Source organism: Drosophila elegans, unplaced genomic scaffold (genome assembly GCF_018152505.1).
Source record: "Drosophila elegans isolate 14027-0461.03 unplaced genomic scaffold, ASM1815250v1 contig_208, whole genome shotgun sequence".
Lineage (NCBI taxonomy): Eukaryota > Metazoa > Arthropoda > Insecta > Diptera > Drosophilidae > Drosophila > Drosophila elegans.
This window is the reverse complement of record NW_024545578.1, coordinates 2,758,435-2,780,604: the sequence shown is the minus strand read 5'-3', so window position 1 is coordinate 2,780,604 and position 22,170 is coordinate 2,758,435. Positions and strand designations below refer to the sequence as shown.

General features: G+C 40.2%; 4 protein-coding genes across 5 annotated transcripts in view; 2 read left to right on the top strand and 2 right to left on the bottom strand.

Annotated features, from left to right (window-relative positions):
- The window catches only part of LOC108146140 (peroxidasin), a 41,091-nt gene extending 35,470 nt beyond the window's left edge, over nt 1-5,621 (bottom strand). The window contains exons 1-2 of the mRNA XM_017271994.2: nt 5,463-5,621; nt 4,802-5,180 (exon numbers count right to left, since the gene is read on the bottom strand). Coding sequence (XP_017127483.1) covers nt 4,802-4,968 — 167 coding nt within the window. The 5' untranslated portion in view covers nt 4,969-5,180; nt 5,463-5,621. The remainder of the gene's footprint in view (nt 1-4,801; nt 5,181-5,462) is intronic.
- A 1,886-nt stretch (nt 5,622-7,507) lies between these two features.
- Nucleotides 7,508-9,648, top strand: LOC108146139 (uncharacterized protein KIAA1143 homolog). The gene is made up of 3 exons (XM_017271993.2): nt 7,508-7,759; nt 7,832-7,970; nt 9,431-9,648. The coding sequence occupies exons 1-3, from the start codon at nt 7,652-7,654 to the stop codon at nt 9,646-9,648; spliced, it is 465 nt and encodes a 154-aa protein (XP_017127482.1). The 5' UTR covers nt 7,508-7,651.
- A 4,026-nt stretch (nt 9,649-13,674) lies between these two features.
- LOC108146137 lies at nt 13,675-19,770 on the top strand. 2 transcript variants are annotated; one of them, XM_017271991.2, is made up of 6 exons: nt 13,675-16,146; nt 16,211-16,468; nt 16,924-17,169; nt 17,242-17,421; nt 17,827-18,175; nt 18,493-19,770. In XM_017271991.2, the coding sequence occupies exons 1-6, from the start codon at nt 13,675-13,677 to the stop codon at nt 18,495-18,497; spliced, it is 3,510 nt and encodes a 1,169-aa protein (XP_017127480.1). In that variant the 3' UTR covers nt 18,498-19,770. The 2 variants fall into 2 exon arrangements, with proteins under 2 accessions (XP_017127480.1, XP_017127479.1); XM_017271990.2 differs by having other exon boundaries at nt 16,921-17,169.
- Nucleotides 19,771-19,830: 60 nt separating this feature from the next.
- Nucleotides 19,831-21,663, bottom strand: LOC108146138. Its single transcript, XM_017271992.2, has 2 exons — nt 21,412-21,663; nt 19,831-20,494 (listed from the first exon to the last, which is right to left on the bottom strand). The coding sequence occupies exons 1-2, from the start codon at nt 21,561-21,563 to the stop codon at nt 20,026-20,028; spliced, it is 621 nt and encodes a 206-aa protein (XP_017127481.1). The 5' UTR covers nt 21,564-21,663; the 3' UTR covers nt 19,831-20,025.
- Nucleotides 21,664-22,170: the final 507 nt, after the last annotated feature.

The window sequence follows — 22,170 nt, the reverse complement described above, 5'->3', positions numbered from 1 at the left end:
TAAAGCTGACTTAGGGGATTGGATTGAAAGTGGTAAAGTCACGGGAATAATGACGGAGCAACTGCCTCCATGGCGAACTAAGAAGAGATGTGTGCTTTATGGGAGGTCAGCTAAAAATGCATCATCATGAAATGAAATCAAGTGCATTTATTTAGCTCAAGGGGCGTGGTAAAGGGGAGTTAGAAATGCCCCCCAAAAAACAGCTGCCATGTGTGTGGGCGGTTTGGGGGCGTGGGAGTGTGGGGGCGTGGCAAGATGAATGATGCAGGGGAAACGGCCGCCGTATGTTACACAGTTTCGACTTCCATTTAGTTCGCCAGTTTAAATACACACGGGACGGGCCAAAAAATATGTTTTAGGGCTTTTGTTCGAGGCAAGTCAAGGATATATAAAAGGATTTCGGGATGGGAGTAAGGGGCAGCATATTGTATGACCCCATCCTGACGAGAACTTTCAATGGCTGCTGCTGCTGCGATGGCAGCGACTTTATGCCTTATGCCTGATGGATGGACAGTTTGAAAGAAGTGAAATGTGGCTTAGGCACTGAGATGGTTTGAGTAGAAGGTTTGAGCTTCAGCAACATCAAATTGAAGAGCCACGGCAACTAAAGCTCAAGTGTGCAAAATAGAAAAGAATTCACTGAAAAGGTTTTCAAACTTTCGAAGAATGCTAGGAGGAGGTGATCTTAAGGATCATTTGTAAAAGAATTGAAGAAAATGAAATGGGATTTCAGTAGGAAATGCCTTTCAAGATAATTATGGATATGGAAAATGTATTAAAACAAAACACCATACTATTATACTCATGAAATATTAAGAAATGTGAATGTCAAAAGACTAATCATAAATTTGAAAAATCTTATACTTTACTTTTGTTTTACTGGAAGAAAACGTTCGTATTTATAAATTATAAATATTTTGAGCAAGTATTTTATACTCAATTAAAATAATTTTTACTTAGGTTTTAGTTATCTAAAATATGAAAATATAACAATTTTTTTCATATTTCATTTAACTATTTTCTGAATACATTTTAATATATGAAAAACCCATTTAAAATTTAATATTTTATATATTTATTTAAAATGTTTAGATATTAAATCATGCATTCTAATATGCATTACATTTAAAATGATAAAACATCATAAATTTTAACATAAAATATAACAGTTTGAATTCAATTACCAGATATTTTTTCTAACTATTCCTTTTATTGTAACAGTGTAATAATATACAATTATTTAGGATTTTAGGTATAAAATAAATAAATCTTATTTGCCTCAAGTAACTAAATTTCGCTCAAGAAAATTAGTTGGTGCATCTTCTTGTGTTAAATTTATAGTTTAATGCAGCCAAAAAATAAATCCCTAACTTTCAAAGCTCTATTTTATCCGAGCAAACTATTTTTCACATCGTCTCTTTTGTGTTTGCCCGACATTTATCTCCAGTGACCTCCGGACAGAAATTGTAAACAAAATGCCATTAACAAAATTAAATCAAGAATATTTTCATGAAGACAGACCGTTTGGAACCGAACCGAAATGCTGCCATGTGTGAGCCATAAAATAATGGCGTGTCTCTGCCTGGAAAAACTATGTTCTCATACTTTTCGTCGTCGACTGTCGAGAAACATTTCGAGAATTATGGAAAAAGAAAGCAGTGAAAATCTGACTCGACAGAACAAAAACACACAAAAGTAAAATGCACAAATATGTGCTTATAGGAGGGAACAAGAGGAACTTTTAGACACATGCAGTAATAAATGAAACAAATTAATTAAAAGTGTGCAACGGGTCGGCTGCGGAATAAATGAAAAGCGAAATTGCAATGGCAAAGTTTGCTCTCTTTTTCACTGTTTTTCGTTTCGTTTCTCTTTCTTTTTTTTTCTATTGTTGTAGATGCGAATGCTGTTGCTTTCGAGGCATGATAAATTATGCAGCCATCACCTTATTTAAAATGAAGATTAATTTAAGTACTGCCAACTCCTCCTCTTATTTTTCCACACTTTTCACCCATTTTGAGAAATTGTTGTGGTGTGGCGAGCCAAACAAATGGAAAAGGATGTGATCCTGCGAGTGAGATTTGCAAATGGATGTGGATTCTTTGGGCGACTGGTGGATGATATGCAAATCAGACATTATACAATCGAATATTTAACTGCATGGTCTTTGTTGTTTGCACATAGTTTCGCTTTGTCAGGTTGGTTAATTTAATTATTAATACTGCTGTGGTCTTTAAATGATTGTGTTAGATTTTTAGTTAAGCTTAAATGTATAAGTATGTACAAGTATGTATTGAAATGTTTGCATTCTGTATAAAATAAACAACTTTTATGACTTTCGAAAACGTAAATCAATTCAGCAGCTAAACAAAATTTTATTGGATTTATTTGGCTTCTATACATTTGCTGACTTCAGCGGCAAAGCGTATTAAAGTATAACATGGTAATACAAATTTCGTTGTATCGATAAGCAAAAATAATTAAAAAGATAATTGTTTTGTGTTTTTTTTTAAATTTTTTAAATTGTGGAGCCAATATTGAAAAGAGTTAAAATCTCTTTAAATATTTGCTCAATTTATCAAAAAATGTATGCTTCCTGCTAATATCAAACACGCTAAAAATTCAGCATCATAAAAGTGGAATTTATTATTGTTATGTTAGTTTTATGGATTAAAAAAGTTTACGAAAAAGAAGCTTATGAAATTTATTTTCGGAATATGTATTTCCAATGTTACTAAATTCACTACCCTAATCTCATGAGCCAAAATTAAATAACAAATCGATTTATTTATGGACTCCATTTTGTTGACATCTGCAGTAATTGGTTTCACCTATTTTCCCAAACAAGTATGGCTTTTGCACCTGTCAGCCATTTTAAAAGTCCACCCATTACCATTAGCACAGACTCATAAAAATAAAATGCTCTGTAGGCTAATACCATATATTATATATATCAACCCATTAACAAACATTTGTCGTGCTATAAATAGGCAATTTGCACTAGGCATTTAAAATCATTTTTTTCTTTCTTTAATCCCTATATCTGAACAAAAACTTTTGTGTTAGATTACATTTCAAAATATTTCACCAACTTGGCACAATAATAAGAGAATAATATTCCCCCTTGAGTGCTTTTTAAACTTAAAAAATCACCATAAAATCGATTTATTTAGGACTTCCAAATTCGTTGACACGTGAAGTGAGTGGCTTCACCTATTCCCCTGACAAGGATGCATTTTGCAGCTGTCATAGGGTGTGGCAATCCTTCTTATTTTTCACCAGCTCCGCGAATCAGCGAATCCCGGCCATCAAACGCGGCTCAGTGGCCCCCGGTGGAAATTGAATTCGCCTATAAATACCACGAAAATCTTACTGCATCTATCCGGACATCTTGCCGTCCTCCAGTGGAGGCTTTTTTTGTACCCATTAGTCAGTAGTTATAGACATTAACCAATAGTTATGTTGAATTCGTTTAAAAGTAGTAACAGTAATGCTAGGAATTGGCAAAATTCTGTAGACACATAGTAAAGGCCAGTTATTGTCCGTCATATGTTTATTCGGCCAATATCTATAGATACAACAAAAATGGTCCATATCGAACCAGCAATTTAAAAGTTATTAGGAAAATTTAAATTATGACGCCACTGCATAACTAAAAAAGAGCGAAAGAACTGTATAAGCTTTTAGCTTGTAGTTTCCCCCTGCAGTTCGGCAGATGGCGCCAACTACAAAACAATTGTTTTTAAGGGGCATATTTATTTTCAAATTGATTAGCTGAGTAATAGGTATCTAACAAACGAGGCACTCAACTCAAGCGTTTCTTCTTGTTTTCTGTCTGATAACCTGCCGCCGGCTGCGGCATCTGGTGCATTTTGCCAGGATGCAAGCATGTTGCTCGGGTTGGGGACATACCGCGGCCTACATAAATATGCATATGCTCCACAAACATTTGCCAAGTCGTATGCGATGGGTGTGTGGTGTGGTCTGATGGTTCCCCCAAAAATTCATGCGAAAACTGCTGACATTTTCGAAAATAAATGCAACGTCAGAAATATTGCACATGCATGCAAATACGCGTCGAGCAGCGTGATAAATATACAAATCCCAGTCAGCGTTCGCCGGTTAGACATCCGTTTAATTGAGTCAACATGGCTGGAGAAGATTCTGCGATTCCGGAGGAGAATAGGAATGCGGAGCAGGAAAACATGAACGGCGAAAAGGGAGGCGTCAAATTAACGCTGTCAACTTTTCGCAGCGTGCACAGAAAACATTAAAAACTAATTTATGGATTTGAAAGCCAACTCCCGCGTTGATTTATGTACACTCGACGAAAGCAAACTAGAAGGCAAAAGTTGGCCAAGAACTAATATCAAAAGTCCATTTCTACCTTCCAGTTCAGGACAAATAGATTCTAAAAGCTCCACTCCGTTAGGTAAAAGTTTCTTTTATTCAAATTTAATTTCCAGCAAATCGTTTTTATAATAATAATACAACTTTTTTGCTCTTTCTGGGTACTTAATATTACACACACTCTAAGTGAATTGAATTTATAGTGACCCCTTTGTAATTTTATTGTCTCCTTTTATATGAAAGTCAAATTATTTTTATACATTATTGAAACATAATTTTTGTTTTGTTTTCTTAGTTATATAAAAATTAATTTAAAGACATTAAAAATACCGTTGCTAGCAAATGTTTAATGAAATGTTTTGAAATGGTGGAATTTTCTACCTCGAATTAAGAGAGTTTAAATATATATTTTCCGAGTGGAAGACCCCCAGGGTTTTCATGGAACACTCACAGCGTTTGGGTATCCTGTGGAACTCGGGGCACGGCGGATAGTTTGGCGCGGATGCAGCGCACGGTTCGCTCCAGGCAGGTGCATCCGGAGGGACAATAGGCGGCCTTGACTCCGCCGGAGAGGAGGAGCAGGCCGAGCAGCTGCAGCAGGAGCAGCGGAACGCGCATTTCGAACTCGGACTCTCACGCACTTCTCACCAGATGGCTGTTATTTCAAGAACTGCTCAAGGCGAACCCAAATCGCGACGATAAACGCGTTCCTCGGGCGGAAGTTCCAGAACCACTCGCTTATCACTTTCGGTTGGACAGCGTTTATCAGTAAGTACGGTGCCTAAAACACTGCGCAAGTGCGACTTTCATATCGCTTAGAGCAAACCATGCTACACAAAGAAAAATTAAAGAAATCAGTTTGCAAATTGGACCTCAAATTTAATATGCTACTTTAAAATGTTTCCTTCTTTTTAACTTAAGTTCACAATTTTGTTTATATGAATAACACTTTGCCCTTTAAAAATTAAAAAAATCTTGGTGTACAAAAAAAAGTGTGTTGTTCTTAAGTATTAAATCAAAGTAGTGATAATTAAAATTGAGTTCCAGAAAGTTTAATTAATGACTGCTGAAAAAGGGCAGAACTACACTCTTTGCTGATTTGATAGATTTACCGAAATGTAACCGATTTCACAGATATTTTCTTTCAGTGTCTCCTCGAAATGTTTAATTTTAGAACGATTTTGTTATTAAACAACTCCGTTGATTTTTTCGGACCGAGTGAACAGAACTGCACGCGCCAAATGCCGACGAGCATCTGAGTGCCGAGGAGCAGAAACTGAAAACTGAACACTGAAAAGCGGAATGTGGAACCGAGTCCCGAGTTGCACATGCAACGCTTCGGCTTTTCCGTGCCGGATGCAGACTGTGATAACATTTTCCTGAGGCTCTTCTCAAGAGTTCTTGATATAAGTTGGCCAGCATGTGACCGAAGCCTATGCTGCCTGCACGGGATGTATGGATGGATGGATGGATGACTCTATATCCACTATATAGTATAGTATAGTATAGCATAGTATAGATATTGCATCAAGGCCGAAACACTTGTGTTGCACACCGGCATTTTCAATGTATTTTCAATGTGGACGCAAAGCGAGCAAAACAAAACACAACAAGCATACGCCACGTTGCACTTCCACAGCCTCATTTTTAATGCATGAGGATAGGGGAATGGAGGAGGGTGATAGGTTCAATCCTGGTACACTCCCCATACACTCCATTTGGTTTTGCCATCCATGAAGTGATAGGGGGTGGCTGATCCGAAACTGCTCGCTTAAGCGGTCGGTGATAAGACGCGAAATCAAATTTAAAAGCTATCAATTTGGTATTAGTTCGGGGACCGGCGAAAACCCTTTGGGGGAACGCTTGCAACGCGTGCCAGAAAGCAGAAAACGGAGTTTCAGTTTTGTTTTTGATCCGCATTCCGCCACAGAGAAAGAATAATACTTAGGAATAAGATTAAACTTAAATTTTTCCGATATATCAGTTAATATAAATATTTTTGACTTCAATTTACATAAGTTTAGCACTTTTACTTAAAATTTAAAAATTAAAATCAAAATTTTTTTTTATGACAGTTTTATTTTAAAGCTATTAAAAAGTTTTTAAGAGCAATAGAACGGAAATAGAATTTTTTTTCACTGCACGCTATTTGTTTTTGTCCGACATATGCTGCAGCTCATAAAATTTCTCCGTTTTGCTGCAGTTTTCATTTTGCCTTCTTTTTTCGGCAGCACTTTTTTGGTTAGCTGTCGAAGTTTTGAAATCAATTTGCAGATGATTTATTATGTTCCATGGAAGGAGGGAGAGGGGGGCTAGAAAGGGGGCTCAAACGAGGAGGAAACTGTGCATACGACATTGCAAATTGAAGCCACTGACGTTGATGAATGCCACTGTGTATTGTTTTGTTGTCAGTTTCGATCAAATTTCTGTTTCAGGGCATTGAATTGCAGGTGAAGCGGAAAATTTGCAAGTTATGTGACAGTTTTATGCGCCCATTTTTTCATTGGCGCGAGCGAAGGAAGCGATGGAAGTATAAATTTATTCGCAAATTGAAAGCAAGTCTCTTGGAAGAAAATATTGTCGAGGGAAAATATGTCAGCTGGGACAAGAATAAAGCTTAATTTGGCAAAACAGCAACATCCTCTTGTTTTCTTTTACATTTTTTATTAATACAATTTCTGATTTTGTCTTTCAACCATTTTCAAAAAGTAACCGCTCATGAACCCATTTATCATTTTATGGGCAGCACTTAGCCGATTTTTTTTGTCGATATATACTCGATATTTTTCATATCGCTATCGTGCGCAACTTCAACTCTTACAACAACAAACAATAACAAAAAATATATTTAAATTTTATCATTTGCAAGCGAATTTTTATGTAAAATTTACTTTTATACTTATTGTTTACTTGGTAATGGCTGAAATATGGTGGGAGATAAATTCTAGTCCAATATCGATAGAAAACTCATGTCATAGGACATAACACAGCTGTTAAATGTAGTGACTATCGATAATAGTCAAAACACAATAAGCAATCTTTTTTTTATGAAACATTAATAAAGCAAGCTGAAACCTACAATTTCAGGCAAGTACAAAGATGTTCTTTGAAAAAATAAGTTAAATTCATAATCTTTGTTATTAATATCAGTGTTCTCGATGCGCGTTTACCCACACTTCTCGATAAACATCTGTTTTTGTGCCACCCCCATCAAGATATTTAGCCAAAATAGAAACTGCAAAACAAAAACCGCTGCGGAATCGGAGGACAACTGTGATGTTGTAGCTGCCCTATATCTGATATGTCCAAGCGCAACAACATAACGTACGTTAAGCCGCAGGAACCCAGCTTTTTGGCCAAGTTGAAGGCGGAAATCGGCTACAAAGAAGGTCCAAGCGTAGAGACCAAGGTGAGGGTTTTTGGTCTTGCTGCCAACCCGGGAACATTCTAATGGGGATTTTTCGATCCGAATCCCAAATAGCGCCAACGCTTGGAGTCGGACCACGAGGATTACGATTCTAGTGAGGATTGCCGGCCGGAAAGGGAAGACGAACAGCCCCAAGTGGTGGTCCTTAAGCCAGGAGATCTTTCCGCCGATGAGGCTAAGTTGGCCGCCAAAGGTATATATATGTACATACCTATATAATTATAATACATACTTACACGCTCGCTCACACATAGACAACCAGCCAGGCAGTTGCACGTGTGTGCGTAGGTAGGATGTTGTAGTTTGTCTTTCAGTTTAACTTTTCAGTCACAATCGAGCGGTTGTCTTCTTCTGCCCAGCGTTACATATATATATCTAATATATATATATATAATGTGCGCGCGTGTGTTTGTGAATTTTTGCCAATGAAAATAAAACGGTAGTGCAAAAATAACCGTTTGTTAGATTTTTGTTTACTCAAAAGTAGGTGTTTTGTGGAGGTTTTTAAGGGTACTGGCACTACCTATTTTTTAAGCCCCATGTTGCCATGGTTATAGTAGTAATTTCCGTCCTGAAGATTCCCTTTTTTGCCAAGCGGAGCACCCCTCACACACACATACATATACAAATAGCCGACGAGGCATACACACTGACATTTTCATTGGGGGGCTCCGCTAAAGCAAAACATGTGATAAAAATCGTTGGCAAAGCGGGCGGGGCGATAAAGCAGCCGGCAAAGAAGTTAACAACAGCAGCTGCCGCTCGCTTTGTCCCCTCTTCCGTTTTCCCCCCGCTTCACTCCGTCCCCCCCTTGGAAGAGCGCAGAAAATCGGGTGAAAACGACGTGGGCAAGAACGAACGGATGAAGGAGGCGGCTAAAGCGGAGAGACAATGATGAACGAAGCAGCAAGCAAAGAGAAAAAGAGCGGGCCAAAGTGGCTTGACGACGTGGTGTAGGAGGCAGGGGAGGAAGGGGGCGGGGCAGTGGCGGAGGAGGAGGAACAGGGGATGGCGAAACAGCGGGGGCGGGTTGCGAATCAGTAGATGGAGCAGGAGGAGAGGAGGAGGAGGGGATTGGCCAGGGCCGAGAAAAACATCTTGTGGGTGCTGCTTGGAAAAGAGGGGTTAGGCGAAGGGAAAGGGGTTCAGTGGGTGGCCTGTACTGATTTTCCATTCTTCGTCATGGTGCAATTTTTAAACCCAGATACATTTTCAGATCCAATAATGAATTGGAATCACTAAATTCTCTTTACCTTTCGATTTCGTTGACAGCTTATGCAACTTTAAAACCTAGATACATTTTCAATCAAACCCCTTTTATTAAATTAGCTTATTGTTTTCTTACGATTTTATGCAGTTTTTAATAATTGACCAATGTTTATCATAAACTTTCTGTTTCCGTAGTACCAACACACTTGAATAATTTTATTACAGATACTGAGTCTGATTAAATGACGTTGTAATATAAAGCCCCCTTTAATAAATTTCAAAAAGTCGAATGCCCATTATAGAACAAATTTATATTTTTCGTTTTGGTGATTTTCGGTCGTTGTAATGAAAAAATAGTTTTAAACACTATACAAAATTACAATTTTGTAATTGTCAAAGTACTTGTTTGCTTCATAATTAACTCCCATTTTCAATCTTTTCCAGAACTAGCCGAAAAACGTGCGGATTTGACCCAGCCCATAGTCTTCAAGCAGCGTGTTAAGCAGCTCAACATCGAGGAAAATAAGTCCCAATCCGTAAACAGCAAGAAGTCGGAGAAATCAGGAAAGAAATCCGAGAAATCCAAGAGCAAAAAGTCCAAGGTCGCCAGCAGTAAGCTGTCTTTCAACGAGGACGAAGAGGACGAGACGGCAGAGGATTGAAGATCAGACCTTACCCGGAAATAACTTCCACTAGCCAAGTTAACCCGCAGCGAATGATTAAGGTGAGAAATCTAGGCCAGAAACTGTTAATGGATTGTCTATTAAGATTTAGGTTTTCTTTGTTGCCATGTGGATTTTGTAGGTTAAATATCGAGTTTTGCATATGTACATGTACAAGTATGTAGCAGAAGCCAAGTCAGAATGACAAAGCCTTTATAATCAACAAAAAACCAAAAAAAGGTTGCAGTAATTTTGTTAGATTTTACCCAAATCAAATTGTTTGCCTTCAATGTCAAACCGCATTATATCAGTAACATGTTTATGTAAACTGCTGATTGTTTTTTCCGTCAATGTCTTTGAAATAGTAATTATATTACATATTAATGGAATTTTATTATATATTTTTTTTATCTTCTGGGTGGCAGGTTTTCAGAACAAATCTGGAATTTATACATTTTTGAATGACTCACTGGAAGATTAGATATTAGAGAATCAAAATTTTAAACTCAGTAATGTTAGTTAATCATAAATACAATGATTTAACATTTTTTTAACTGTTTTTTTTAATTTTTATTGAATTGTTTGATGCATCAGATAAGATTTTTTAACGAAATATTCGAAAAAGTATAATTAATGTACTGATAATTGTAATGATATTATATATCTAAAGTATATATAGTTTAAAACAAATTTACGAGCATGCATTCGTGCCAGTTTTGTAATTCATGTAAGCGGAAAGAAAATTTAGAAAGTCATTAACATATTTGTTGGAAATTCACTTTTGATTCATTCTTTAATTCTACTATTTTGAAAAATATATATAATTGTGAGTCAAACAAAATGAGAAACACTCTTTTAGAGTGAGTCACGTCATCATATAATTATTTTTTTCAATCTTTATTAAAACTTTTCTTTTTGTTTTATTAAGAGTATTTAAATTTGGTTAAAATTATTTACTTCAAGAAAATAACTTCCTTTATCTTAATCATAGTAGGAAAATTGAATCAAGTTCCTTTTATTTTGTATATCCTGTGATAGACAGTTTTCAATCTGTTGATTATTCGGATTCATACTAAGCAAAAATGTTTTTATATTTAATCGTAGCTAAATAAATAACTTCAAAATCCAGTTATTTTTTTCTTTCTAGTTGTTAAAATCATTATCGTTAATTGACTGACAAAATTATTATTTTGGGATCAACTTATAAACATTGTATCTTTATATCTTGTGTGGATGAAGCCATATAAAGACTGCAATTCCAGTTGCACTCGAAAGTAATAATTTTGTTTATTTAATGTTTTATTTAAGTTCAGATAAGTTTTAGATAAATCTTGATTAAAGCGCATCTATTGTTCGTATTTTATTGAACATTTCTTTGAACTTCAAGCTTTTTGGAATTTTAAAATTGAAAAGTAATTTCAGTTAACTTGTTTACTGGTAATTGACTAAGATACTTTTGCTTAAATTATGGGTTTGGGACCAAGCTCTCTTTAACTAACTACTTATACATACTTAGGTGTGATCCAATATACAAAATCTAAGATATTTTAAAGTGAAGCCACCACAGTAATATTCTTCTGACTTTGCAATCTTAAATATGAATTGGCTAATTTACTTAATATCGAAAAAGGTCACGTGTATGTATAACATAAAGTGCGGCGATAGTTTGTTTTAGGTTTGAGTTTGGGTCTTTTAATGGGCCCACCGATGGTGATGATGGCGATTGGTTAGGTGACCGGCATACACCGTACTTCTTACTCCTTACTCCGGATGCCCTTCGACCTCTACAAAGTTGATGATCAGGGGGTGGGACGGGGATGAAAAATGCGCCAGAAGCGGGTTACTTTCAAATTTTGTACTTGCATATAGACCAAATCGCACAGACACACACACTCATACATACATATACCGACGCTTACATACAGACATACATATTTAGTTGTATGTATACATATAGATAGATATGTACGGTTGTATATATCCCGTTGCCGTGGGTGCGAAAGAGAGGGGTAGCGTAATCTGAAATAAGTTGGAGGAGAAAGAAGAAGCATCAGCTAAAGTATCGTGATGAGTATACAGTTTAAGACACTAGTGTGTGCTAATATGTGTGTGTTGGTGGGGGGGATGAAGCGGGGGGCCAGATTAATTTGATATATTTAAGCTACACATTTAATATTTTTTCGCGCGCTCAGTTTGAATTTCTGCACATGCCAAATCGCATAAATCCATCAAAGTAAAAAAAAACCGGCGACAAGCAATGCCGTTTCAGTTTTGTTTTGTTCATTTCGTTCGTGGCGCGCGTACGATTGTCAAATTTGTTTTCCCTCCCATTCTACGCCATTCCATTCATTCACACACACACATACAGGCAAACACATGTGTGCGGCCCATGCGCTTCACACGGTTATTCGCTACTTTAGAGAGCGTGCGAAAAAGCGCGAGCTCTCTCTTTAGCCGGCAATTAGCTGTAAATGTTTTTATCACTTTTTAAAGAGTAAAAGAAAACGTAAATTTGGCAATAAAATATGTAATTAATTGCGGATTTGGTAATTCATAATTGCCCGCTATCGATACCCGATAGCCGATAGGCGCCATGCAACCCTGCGCGCGCCCCGGCTGTTCGTTGCAACTCTGTTTTTGCTTTTTCCGCCTCACACATTTCCAGTTTGTCTTGCCCGCTCGTTCGTTCGCTCGTCTCTTGTTTCTCCGCCTTTGGCGTTCTTTCCACTCAGTTTTTTTTTCCAACATAAAAAAGCCCCAAACTTTTCGGATTTTTCCCGGTTTTCAACCACCGAAAAAGGATCCTTGTTTTAAGACAGTATTTTTGTTTATTGTGATCGAGGGTGCAAAAGGAAGACCAAACAAAACAACAACCTGCCGATTGCGAGGAAATATGTAAATGTAAGTGCGGTTGGCAACAAACAATGATTAAACTCAGTTCAAAATGTTTGTTTTTTAATGGTATAACACCTATTTAAAACATATTTAAAAGTACGGTGAGATCCAAACCAACATAGAAGCAGAAAAATACACACGAAAGCAAGCGCCGCACACACACACACACATATATAGGAACACTAGCGCAAAAACACGCTCCTGTACCAAAAACGTACAACAACAACAAGAACAACAAAAAGTATACTCCACCACGCCGCCAGCAACAAAAACAACTAAAAAACCTAAAGCCAAACGTCGTCATCCGTGCCGCCCCCTGCCCCTCCCCCGTCAGCCTTTCCGACTTACATACATATATATATTGCCATTGTATATATAGATTTTATATATATGTGCAAGCGGTGTGTGTGCGTTTGTGTCTGTATGTATGTCAATCGTTTTGTTGGCTCTGCTCGGTAACTGTTCGTTTGTACATATAAACATACATACATATATATATATATATATGTTTTTAAATATATATATGTAACGGTGTTTGTTTATGCCAAAGTATATAAATTACATTCATGTATCGGGAAATAATAACTCCCTTGCCCCGCTTATTTTTTTTTCTCGCAGTGTAATATTTACATACTTACATTACATATTAAATTGAATTTTAGTTTTAATCCAATATGGCAGCCATTTTGTATCAAACCATTCTTTGAACTCCCCCCGCTTCCCGCTCCTGCTTCCTCTTTTTAACCGTTTTTGTCCGCCTTTTCTTAAATTAACCTTTTTAATTCACCCAGATTTTCAAATATTTTTCGGTGATTCTTAATTTTTTCGCCTTTTCTCTTTGCCCCCTTTTTTTTCTTCCCCTCGTTCTGCAGTTTTAGCTCTTTTTATTTTTACTCTTTGCCCGCTGCGCTTTGTGCTGCTCATTCGTTGCTTTTTGATACTTTAGTTTTCTTTTACGTGCCAATTTTTCCGGTTGGTCTAAAAAGAAGCTCCCTTTTAAATTTCTGAAAAAAAGATCTTAAACTGACTTTCCGAATTTCATACTTACTTTCAATATGACTTACAGAAACACAAACAGCTGGAAGATAAACCGACTTGGGCACATTCCACGGAGCAGAGAACGGACCTCAAATGACTGAAGTCGATGTCGTTTTGCCGGAGGGCGTGGCCGAGCCCACGACAAAGCTTGCCAGCGCATCAAGTTCCCCAAAACAGTCTAAAGCATCGGCAGCACTGGATGTGGATGATGATGAGCGGCGAGTCAGGACGGAGGATGATGCTGAGCAGGTGGCGGAGGAGGAGCAGGTGGAGGAGGAGTTACCCCCCGCCAAGGAAAAGCTGGATATCATCTCCTCCGGCGACAAGGATATCGCCAATGAGGATGTGGCCCAGGCTTCTCCACAGGCTCCAGCGCCCGACGAGCTAATGGAGGTGGAAGAGAAACAGGAGGAGGTCGAAGAAAACGAAGTGGAGCACGACGACGAGGACTCGCAGATCACCAGCAGCAGCTCCAAAGAGCCCAAGCTGGATGAGGAGGAGGACGAAGAAGAGGCCACCACCAATGGGGACGCAGATCATGAGGCCGAGGACGAAGACGAGGCCGAGAAGATCGGCAGCACAGCGGAAAACAGCTGCGAGGCCGAAGATCCCCTGGGAGCAGCCACAGTTCAGGAGGAGGAGCTGGTTAGCGGGAAGAAAACCCATCTAGATGGTGACGGTGATAGCCTGCCCAGCGAAGGGGATGACGAAGAAGACGAGCCCACTTCCAAGAAGGAGAATGGCTTTGGAGTCAGGCCTAAACAGAAAGAGAACGGACAGGCCAGCTTAGCAGAGGCCAAGGCGGCGGCAATTGCCACCTCGGATGGCGGAGTTGTCAATCTGGACGAGGACAGTGACGAGGACGAAGAAATGGATCTCACGGACCACAAGGAGCCAGCAAAGCCCACGCAGAAGGCTGCCAAACCGGCCCCCTCTATCGGAGGTGGTGATTCCTCCGATGATGCTGTGCTGATAGCCTCCGACTCGGATACAGAGTCCCCAGCTCCACCGCCGCCAGTGAAGAAGCTTCCCCCAGCATCGCCAGCAGTCAAGGCCACGCCGCCGCCACCGCCAGTTCATGAGGATGAGGACGATGACGACGACGATGACTGCGTGGTGATTGAAGACGACACACCTCCAAGTATTTCGCCCAGCGGCAAGCGCAAGAGCGACCTGCACGACGATCTGCAGCTGCAGCCCAGCCATAAAAGGCAGCGCAGCTCAACGCCGTCGGGAATGGGCCAGCTGACCATCAAGGATGCCCGCTCGCTCATGCCACACGATGGTAGCCCAAGCTCTGTGCCGGGACCACGAGATTCCATTTATCCGGTGACCATAACGAATGCTGTAACGGGAGCTGCCACCAATCTGGGCGTAGTGCCGCCCAAACTGGTTCCCATGGCGGCGGGCGGCATGGGCGCCAGCCCGGTGCAGTTGAATCCGCCAACGCTATCGCTCACCGGACTGCCCAGCATGACGAACAATGCCAATCTGCTGCCCGGCCTCACAGACGACATGTTCGTCCTGGAAGCGCCCTCCTTCATTGTGCCCTACATCTACGAGAAGCCTCCACACGAAAACATCTGCGAGGTGGTCAAGGCCATCGAGACCAAGTATGCCCTGTCTGCTGAGGATTTAGCTGAGGCGGACAAGGGCGACGAGTTCGACATGATGACCGAGCAGAACAAGGAGGACAAACTGGCGGATCAGGGTGGCGAAGATGGTGCTAGCAAGAAAAAGAAGAAGAAGCGGGGCGACGACGAGTCCTGGTCGGAGCAGTCGGACGATGATGATGACGAAGACGACGACGACGACTCGGAGTCGGGAGTGCGCACCAAGGTGCTGATTAAGGAGGCAAACGACGACCTGAGCGCCCTGAAGGTAGCCATCAAGCCCGCCGCCTCTTTGGCCACAGCCGGCGGATCAGTAGCGCTCAACAATCCGGGTGGGAGCAAACCCGGACAGGAGAACTACTTCGAGAGTCCGTTGGGCAAGTTCTTCATGGACATTGGCGTGGGTCTGGTGCAGGAGTACGTGCAGGCGGATCTGCTGCGCTTGCAGAAGCGAAAGATGCGCAAGGCGCAGGTGCAGGGCGTGCCCAAGGAGTTTGAGATGGCCATCAATGCGCTGTCGGGCAATCTGCAGGCCTCCAAAACGAAAAACGCCCCCTTCAAGTTCCGCATGAAGCGCTGCGAGTTCTGCAACTTCAAGTCGGAATCGGCCATGGCGATGGCCAATCATTACGAGACGCCGCACATGAACGGAGTGCTGTACAAGTGCAATTTCTGCACATTCGAGATCCGAAACGCCACCGAGATTGTCTACCACATGGAGGCGGTGCACAACATTAAGGCGCGCCTGATCAAGCCACTGCCCTATCACCAGTGTCCGAACTGCGGCTTCGAGGACAACGGCAAGGCGAAGCTGGCACGCCATCAGCCCGTCTGCGCCAAGAAGTTCCGGCCGGAGTTGAACCTGGCGCCGCCCAACGACTGGGAGGCACCGGCCAAGATACCGCGCATCAAGCCACGTCATGGTCTTGTGGGCACCGCCACCGCCTATCAGGTAGGAGTGTTTGTATATCTATAATCTATCTAAAACAGCTCTTAATCGATCTAATCTCTTTTAGGCCATGGCTGCGCAGGCGGCTGCACAAAAGGCCGCTTTGGCCAACATCCAGCAACAGCAGGCGGCGGCGCAGGCCAGGAATAATCTTCAAGCTGCCGCGTTGGCCGCCCAGAATGCGGCCAAGATGCGGCAACGGGCGCCACAGCCACCCAAACAAAATATGGTGCGGAATCCGGCGCCAGTGCGCGGCGGCAACTCGATGAGCGCGGGACTGTCGCTGCCCAACAGCTACCAATTGGCTGCCGGTCAGCTTGTTCAGGTAAGCTAAAACTATGTGGCAGAGTCTATTATATTTTATTTAAATCGCTTGTAGAGTTTTGTTTTGGAAAAGCTTTTGAAAATGTTGGTATATCCAATTTTGTCTGGACGTTAGTTTTAACATATTATTTATTTAGTAAAAATAATGTTTTCATAGTAAATACTTTTTACAAGTTGACAAATTAATTCATTAACGAAAACTTTTAAGAATTTAAGTTAAAACTTAAATATTTTACATTATTTTGTTATAACTTTCAAATATTTGTATTTATATTCAAGCACTTTTTACGAAAGTCTTAATAATAAATAGTTGAATAATTTTACATTCTTATGCTTTATTCATAATCAGTTAAGTTATAAGTTTTATAAGACTCCAAAATGTGTACATAATCTAAGATTCCCCTTTGTTCCCCTCTTAAAAACCGGTTTTAATCGAATATCAATTTATTAAAGCAGGCGTCCAAGAAACCCATGGCCGGACAGCCCAGCATCTCGATAACGCCATTACCTCGACAGAGCTCTGTGGGCGCCGGAGCGGGAGCCTCGTCCAGCAAGGCGCCTCAGGCGGCCGCAGGGATGAAGCCCGGCCAGAGTCCCAGCGGCAACAACAAGGCGCAGTTCGTCATCTGCGAGATCTGCGACGGCTACATCAAGGATCTGGAGCAGCTGCGCAATCACATGCAATGGATGCACAAAGTGAAGGTACAGCTGAGTTTCCATTTCCCTCCGTTTTCCTTTGTTGCTAATACGGTTTTTTTTTTGGTTTTTAAACAGATTCATCCCAAGATGATCTACAACAGGCCGCCATTGAATTGCCAAAAGTGTCAATTCCGGTTCTTTACGGATCAGGGATTAGAGAGGCACTTGCTGGGCTCACATGGCTTGGTCACAAGCTCCATGCAGGAGGCTGCCAACAAGGGCAAGGATGCTGGTCGCTGTCCAGTCTGTGGAAGGGTGAGTTTCGCTAATAAATGGGCTCAGAATTATAGTGCTACTACCCAGTGGACCAAAACTTTGTAAGCGATATCGAAAACGATACTTAGCCGGACATATTAAACGGATAAAACAAAGTTGGATTACAAAACAATACAAAAAAGAACCATCTGTCGTCATTTTGTGGCAGCAAATGTTTCGTTTATGATAGCTTATCAGAGATAAAGTCCGTATTTGACAATAATTTAAATGGTAGTTCAATTTAAATAAGTTTTTTCTCCAATTTTCAATCCATTTCCTAACATTTTGCAAACTATCGTATGACTCTCGCTTTTTTGGGCTGCTGGGCAAAAGTATATATTCTTATCTCAATTATATATAACTTCCGCATGAGTAATTCCTAATTCCGTAAACTTTCGCCTGCAGATGTACCAATGGAAGTTGCTGAATCACGTTTCGCGCGATCACCACATGACCCTGAAGCCCGCTCACCTGTCCTACAAGTGCACCGTTTGCACGGCCACCTTCGGCATGTACAAGCAATTCGAGACGCACGTCTATACCGCCCACAGTACGGTGGCCAGGAAGGCGATGGACAGCAAGAAGAACAGCGCGCAGTCCAGCGGGTCGGGATCTGGAGCAGGGATGTCGCGCAGTTCGCTGGGAGCGGCCAATGACTCGCTGCTGAAGCCGCTTAAGATCAACGATGAGATCACCATCATACCACAGCCCGCATCGAAGCCACGCATCACAAATATGGAGAGTCATGTCATAGGTACGTGTTTTCTCAGATTGGCATTAAGGTCAAAATAATCGAAATGGATATCTTTGGAAAATTCTAAGCTTTTTTGAAATTAGAAATCATTATATTTAATTTTTAAGTGCAAGAAAAATAGTGTTAGAACTCGATCTCTTAAAATCGCATTAAAGCACTAAAGTATATAATATATAAGGTGAGATTTTATCCATATTGCACCATTACAAACAGACTTGTTTATGCGACAAGAAGCTTGGAATTTTCTTGAGATAACTATTATCTTATTTAAACAAAATGTATTTCCTATTTATAAGTATTTCCTTTTTTATCCGCAGATTAAAGAGCGTGTTCGATCAACCAAAAACCTAATCTCGCAAAGTTTGCAGCATTGACAGCGCTTTAAAATTAGTTTTGTTTTTAAGCCGAACGCGACCTTGCCGCCTCAAGGTCACGTCCATTTACTTCTGTAAGACGAATTGTATAAAGAGCATGAGTATAAACAGAAACCGAGAAGCGGATGATGATTATGAGGAGGAACGAACCCTGACTAAACTAGAATAGTAGCCCGTATTTGCTGCGGTTTAATCACCAACACACAACAGCTACAGGATACGCGATACACATAACGCTAACGGCATAGATACAACTACAGATACAGATACAAATACAGATATAGAGATACTAGTTACGGATTTTAGTTACATACGTTTTGGAGTGTGCACATAAGTTGAAGTTGTAGCTACTACTAAAATATAACACGTACATACGATATACATATATATTTAACTATATTTAAAGCATATTATGAAGAAGCCGCCAGAGCGCATCGTCAGCAAGATGACTATGTAAATTAGTTAAAAACTAAACTATTTATACGAGAACTACGACGAGTATCCAAAAATGTGTGTTGCAGTATGTATATACATTTTGAATAGGTCCCCCCGCCCACGTAAATGGCGTAATGCTACGTTTCGTTTTCTAGCTTTTTCTTTCGCGATTAGTCGATGAGGCGAAGCGAAGTGCGGTTAGCGGCTAGCGGTTAGGACTCTTCTAACAACTGATCTGAGAGAGACGTTCGACATTTTAATTTTTGTGTACAAGTTTAAACTTATATTTATATTACACATTATCTATTAATATTAAAGTATATATCATCTATTACCGCCTAAGAGTCCCCCATGTACTACAGTTATAAAGCAAAACAACCAGAACACAACACAAACAACAACTACCAACCAACCAACAAACAAACAAACTGAAAATGAGAAAATTAAAAACCTAGTTAATATAAAAATGCTAAGATAGTTGGAGGAGCTTTTCTTTCATTGCTGCTTTTTGGAGGTGGTTTCCAGACGGGCCCTCTAACTTTTGGATCCACTTCTATCATCCCGAGGTGAGAAGTGATTGGAATGCTTTTAGCATTTCGCCAGTCACATGATGACTGCGATGACCACCTCGCACCGCTTGAAGACCAGATAGCACCAGTTGGAAAAAAAGAACAGCAGAGGCCACATTTACCTACACAGAGAAAAACGATTGTCAATTGGATATTCGCAGTTAGGCAAACACGTATGATTTTTGCCATTAAATAAAGTAATATTGTTCTTAAAAAAGGCTACTTTTACGCTTTTTCTCCCCCTTCTTGCATATGAAAGTATCAAAACGAGAAGAAATTTGTTTTCTGTGTAGCACTAATGCGAAATTTATTTTTACTTTACAATAGAAAAGTGAAATTCCAACCAAGGCCTGTCCCCTCGTCCAGTCTTTTCTAGCACTGTTGGTACTTAAGTGTGTGAAGCCATAAAACTAAGTAGATCTAGAGTATACATTATTTGTAGGTTGCACTGCATCACGATGAGATTGACACCCTAATCCTCGGGTTCCGTCACCTCGTTATCGGTGGCGGGATTCACGGGCAAGGATTGGCCAATTTGCGAGGAGGGCGGAAAGAGCTGAGCCGCATGCGTGAGCTTGGCCAGGGTATCCTGATCCAGGATCTGTGGCTTATCGGCGGCACTGGTGTTCGATTTACTCAGTTGATAGAAGGCGGTATCGCTGTGCGTGATGTTCACAATTGATCCGGTGAGGGGCAAAGTCTCCAGCAACTCCTGTGGACTGCTGAACGCACCCAGATTCACGGGCGCAATGCCGGTCAACACTTGACCCGTAACGTTCGTCTGGATGGGCAGTGGGATGTTGCCCAGGTCGATGTGACTCTTGTTGCTGTGCGTGTCGTAGAAGGTCAGGTCGACGCGCTCCTGGCTCTCGAAACTGGTGTCATTCTCGCCCACCTCCGTCAGGATGCCAATTTCGTAGACCACCGCCTTGACCACATAGCTGCAAAGAGGAATTGAAACTAGTTGAAGATAGTTCTTCAATGTGGTATCAACTAAATAAACCTGTTTAACAAAAATCTATATTTTGTGTTATTATACCCAATTAACACTATTTTGTCATTGGAAAAACAACTATTTATTAAAATGCGTGCTAAAATTATTTTTATCTTTATGAGTTTCAATCTCTTTCATATTCTATGGCTTAACTTAATTTTCTAAAGCTAATTAAAGATCGACTTTGAATCTTAAAGTCATACAAATTTATAATTCCTAATTAGCGCATTATAAAATTGTTTACAAATTTATTTACTTAGTTTTTGTTCCTATTTTTGTAACTTTATTTAAGATATCTTTATTTACTTTTCAAATATGTATAAATTTTTTGATATAATATGTTGTTTTTAATACCAGAATTTATTTTTTATATTTATATATTATCAGCATAGTTTTTGTTAAGTTTTTTCTTAAATCCATTTTTTATAACTTAACTTTACACATCTTTTCAAATAAGTAAAAATATTTTAGAATAGTAAGGTATTATTAGACCAAGAAATTAAATTTTATAAAACCGGTCTATCTTTAACTTTTTCAAAGGTACAACTTTTGTAATACATCAACTAGACTTGTATGTTTGACAGCTTTTATTTAGAAAACTATTCAATTTGAAAAATTAAAAAAAGAAGCTAAATGCCTATTTATATATTTTTTTTAAGTAAAGTATATTTTAATTATGTAGATATTTGTTTTTAGTCCCAAAAATGTTCATATTAAGAAGTATATGCCTTTATTATATAACTAAAACTTGAACTTTTTAAAAAGGCCAATTTTTTAATACAATAATTTGACTTCTAAGAGTCGGCTTTGTTAAGCTTTTATGAAAAAAAGTAAATAAACTAGAATTTAATTATTTAAACTTACAGATTCTTGGGCGTATCGTTGACGCTGGCCCTCAGCTCCTCGATGGTGGCGTTGTCGATGCCCGAGCTGGCATCCAGAACGGGCAGGCCGGACCCGATGGCCAACAGCAGGCCGAGCACGGCGGCTCCAAACACAGCCTGGCGCACCTGCATCTCTGGTGGGGATTAGGCTTAGGCTTTGGGAAGGAATAGCACTGCTCTGGAATAGTGGCTCCGGTGCCTTGCCTGACTTTCGCGCGTTTAAAGGTAATTAGTGCAGATCGGAGCGCTTTTATAGCGATTCAGCGATGGAGCTTCGGCTGGCGAGGCGCGATTCCGCGTAATTATCGGCAACTGTTAATTGGCCGACAGGTTTGCCACTCTCTCAAGTCTCCAGGTCGCACAGTTTCTAGGCACCAAGTTCGACTTGGCTTCCGTTTCGATTGTTTTTCTGCGCTGAGCCACAGACTCTAATTAATTGTGCTCGTTTTAGGAGCGTGTCCCAGGGACTTGAATCCGCACTAATATTGATCCATTCGCAGGTAAACGTAGGGCTGTCTACGCAAATCTCAGCATCTTGTTGTTTACTGACACCAAAAATAAGTCCATAAACATTGCACCTCCAATGACGCATTTGCCGGGGATTATTGCATGTGGCCTGGACACGCGCCCGTCTGCCAAACTGATGTCGTTGTGAGTATCCGAGCAGCCACCACATTACGCATACGCCCCATACGGCTGACGTAGAGATGTGCTTTGACCGCAAAGTAACCAGAAAACG

Coding starts and splice junctions, on each gene's coding strand:
- LOC108146139 (XM_017271993.2), top strand. CDS start 7,652: ATGTCCAAGCGCAACAACATAACGTACGTTAAGCCGCAGGAACCCAGC. Junction 7,760..7,831: donor GTCCAAGCGTAGAGACCAAG/GTGAGGGTTTTT, acceptor AATCCCAAATAG/CGCCAACGCTTGGAGTCGGA. Junction 7,971..9,430: donor GGCTAAGTTGGCCGCCAAAG/GTATATATATGT, acceptor AATCTTTTCCAG/AACTAGCCGAAAAACGTGCG.
- LOC108146137 (XM_017271990.2), top strand. CDS start 13,675: ATGACTGAAGTCGATGTCGTTTTGCCGGAGGGCGTGGCCGAGCCCACG. Junction 17,170..17,241: donor AATGGATGCACAAAGTGAAG/GTACAGCTGAGT, acceptor GTTTTTAAACAG/ATTCATCCCAAGATGATCTA. Junction 17,422..17,826: donor GCTGTCCAGTCTGTGGAAGG/GTGAGTTTCGCT, acceptor TTTCGCCTGCAG/ATGTACCAATGGAAGTTGCT.
- LOC108146138 (XM_017271992.2), bottom strand. CDS start 21,563: ATGCAGGTGCGCCAGGCTGTGTTTGGAGCCGCCGTGCTCGGCCTGCTG. Junction 20,495..21,411: donor AACGATACGCCCAAGAATCT/GTAAGTTTAAAT, acceptor TCCTCTTTGCAG/CTATGTGGTCAAGGCGGTGG.